At 42.2% G+C, this 2,178-nt stretch overlaps 1 protein-coding gene across 1 annotated transcript; it reads left to right on the top strand.

Annotated features, from left to right (window-relative positions):
• Positions 1 to 620: 620 nt before the first annotated feature.
• Positions 621 to 1,851, top strand: LOC103706931 (basic blue protein-like). Its single transcript, XM_008791208.6, has 2 exons — positions 621 to 889; positions 1,435 to 1,851. Exons 1-2 carry the CDS (start codon positions 622 to 624, stop codon positions 1,632 to 1,634), a joined length of 468 nt encoding a protein of 155 aa, XP_008789430.3. The 5' UTR covers position 621; the 3' UTR covers positions 1,635 to 1,851.
• Positions 1,852 to 2,178: the final 327 nt, after the last annotated feature.

A 2,178-nucleotide genomic window follows, 5' to 3' on the forward strand; every position in this document is an offset into this window, starting at 1 on the left:
ATTTCGGAGAAACATTCATATATTTTTATTGTTTATCAAAAGGGACCATTCCTGCAGAACAAAATGGTGGGAAAACAAGCTGAGTGCTCACTAATTTTGATTTTTTATATCTTTTCCCGCGAATTTGTCTTCTATATGACTAGGAACTAGCAGACATAGCATGCATCTTACCTCACCGTATACAATAGTCAAATTAAAGTTCGAAAATAAAATATTGATTCATATTATAGCATCACATGCATTTGCATGCATGCTTCTGAATGTTATCATTATTCAATTTCCTTTTCATTAAAGAATGGGCTAACCTTCGTTTCACTTCGATACTTGAACATTGCCCTTCCAGCCTCTGGACCCAATCTTGGATTTTAATACTGCACCGCATGCATTATTCTCATCCTTGGACATTTTTGTAGATATCTTTTTGTTGCTGCTGCTGTTGTTAATCACTATGACAACTCTTTCTCTTCACCCTTACTGACTGACGGCTTGACCTGGCCATGATTCGCAGTAGAAGGGACTTGTATCCAATCATGGTAGGATAACTTAAAGGCCAAATAGAAAATTCAACACAACAGAGAACCCCACTCCCCTCTAGTTTCCTATAAATGCAGCTCTTGGAGCATGATGCTTCTCGCAATGAAGGAGAAGCCTCAGCTTTCACTCTCAACTCTCTTGCTACCAAGACACAAAGTCGACCCACTCGAGAGAATGGCCATGGGAAGAGGCAGCTGCACCATAGCCGTGTTCCTTGCCCTGTTCCTCATCATGTGCGCGCCGTTCCACACTCTCGCGGCCACCCACGTCGTTGGGGATTCGCAGGGATGGGGCTTCTCAATGTCGTACACCGACTGGGCCAATGAAAAGACCTTCGCTGCAGGAGACACCCTTGGTCTCTCGCTCTCTCTCTCTCACACATGCACCCACCATTTTTTTTTTTCCTTTCAATGACATAAACTATGGCCCGAAAAGTTATGGAAATGGCAACGGCGATTACACTGAAACCTGACGTGCCAAATCTAACAACTGATTCTGCTATGCGCCTTCGTAGGAAGGGTTCGGATTGCATCTTTCATGCTAAAGAGTGGTTGCTTTTTTTTCTTGATATGGATTATTGGATCGCACTCTGCACAGACCTTAAAGCACTCCAAATTTCTACGTTCATTCACTTGCACAAATTTTAAAATAATCATTACACAATCCAACGGTGGATTTTGGAAGGTGAATCCTTCTTTAATGAGACGGATGCAACCTCTGGCCTCTGCAGAAAATTTGATCTCCTCTCTTGTATTGCGACGTTTATTTATTTATTTATGAATCTTATTTTCGAGCACTAATTAGTAGTTGGATTTCAAAATATCAGCTTTCTCGTTTGTTTTCTTCTTTTTTTCAAATTTTATGATTGATTTGTTGTTGTTGTTATTTTGACTGGGGCAGTTTTCAATTACCAAGCCGGTGCACACAACGTGGTGCCGGTGAGTGCTGCGGGCTACAAGACTTGCAAGGCATCAGGCAGCTCCAAGGCAGCGACGACGGGCGATGACCAGTTCACTCTGAAGAAAGGGGCCAACTACTTCATTTGCAGCTTCCCTGGCCACTGCGCCGCAGGCATGAGGCTCCAAGTCATCGCGGACTGAAACAGGGGGCCCTGGCTTGCTCATTGGAGCTTGAAGCGTTCAGCATCTAGTAGTATCATGTGTGGGTACGTAAAGGGGCGGTCTCTCTTCTGGCTTCTTAGCTAGCTTAAATAATGACCGCAGTATCGTTATGAACTTGTGAGTCTTTTCAGAGTGTGCATGGTGTGTGAATGTATGACTAGTGGTTCCTATGAATAACAATGCTGAACAAAACCAACTTGTGTCGGAAATATGCACATGCATGCATGCAGGCACGCACACGCAGACAGGTAGGCAGAATGTTCTTAAAAAAAATCAGAAAAATGAGGAATTATTCTAATAAATAGCAATACATTAATAAGCAATTAAATTATAAAATCATAACAATTCACTCGAAAAAAAATCACAACAATTGTGGGGAGCAAATTGGAATTATAGATGTTATGAGCCTTGTATGGTAAGTAATGCCGCCAAACCTATCTTTTGCCCCTGAGAAACAAACTAAAGAGCCACAATCAAACACTATGAGAAGTAATGTTGACGATGGGAGGATAAATGCCAGCCG

The sequence above is a fragment of the Phoenix dactylifera genome, chromosome 10, assembly GCF_051530095.1.
Source record: "Phoenix dactylifera cultivar Ajwa chromosome 10, Ajwa_hap1_PhDact_Kaust_v1.1, whole genome shotgun sequence".
NCBI classification, from domain to species: Eukaryota; Viridiplantae; Streptophyta; class Magnoliopsida; order Arecales; family Arecaceae; genus Phoenix; species Phoenix dactylifera.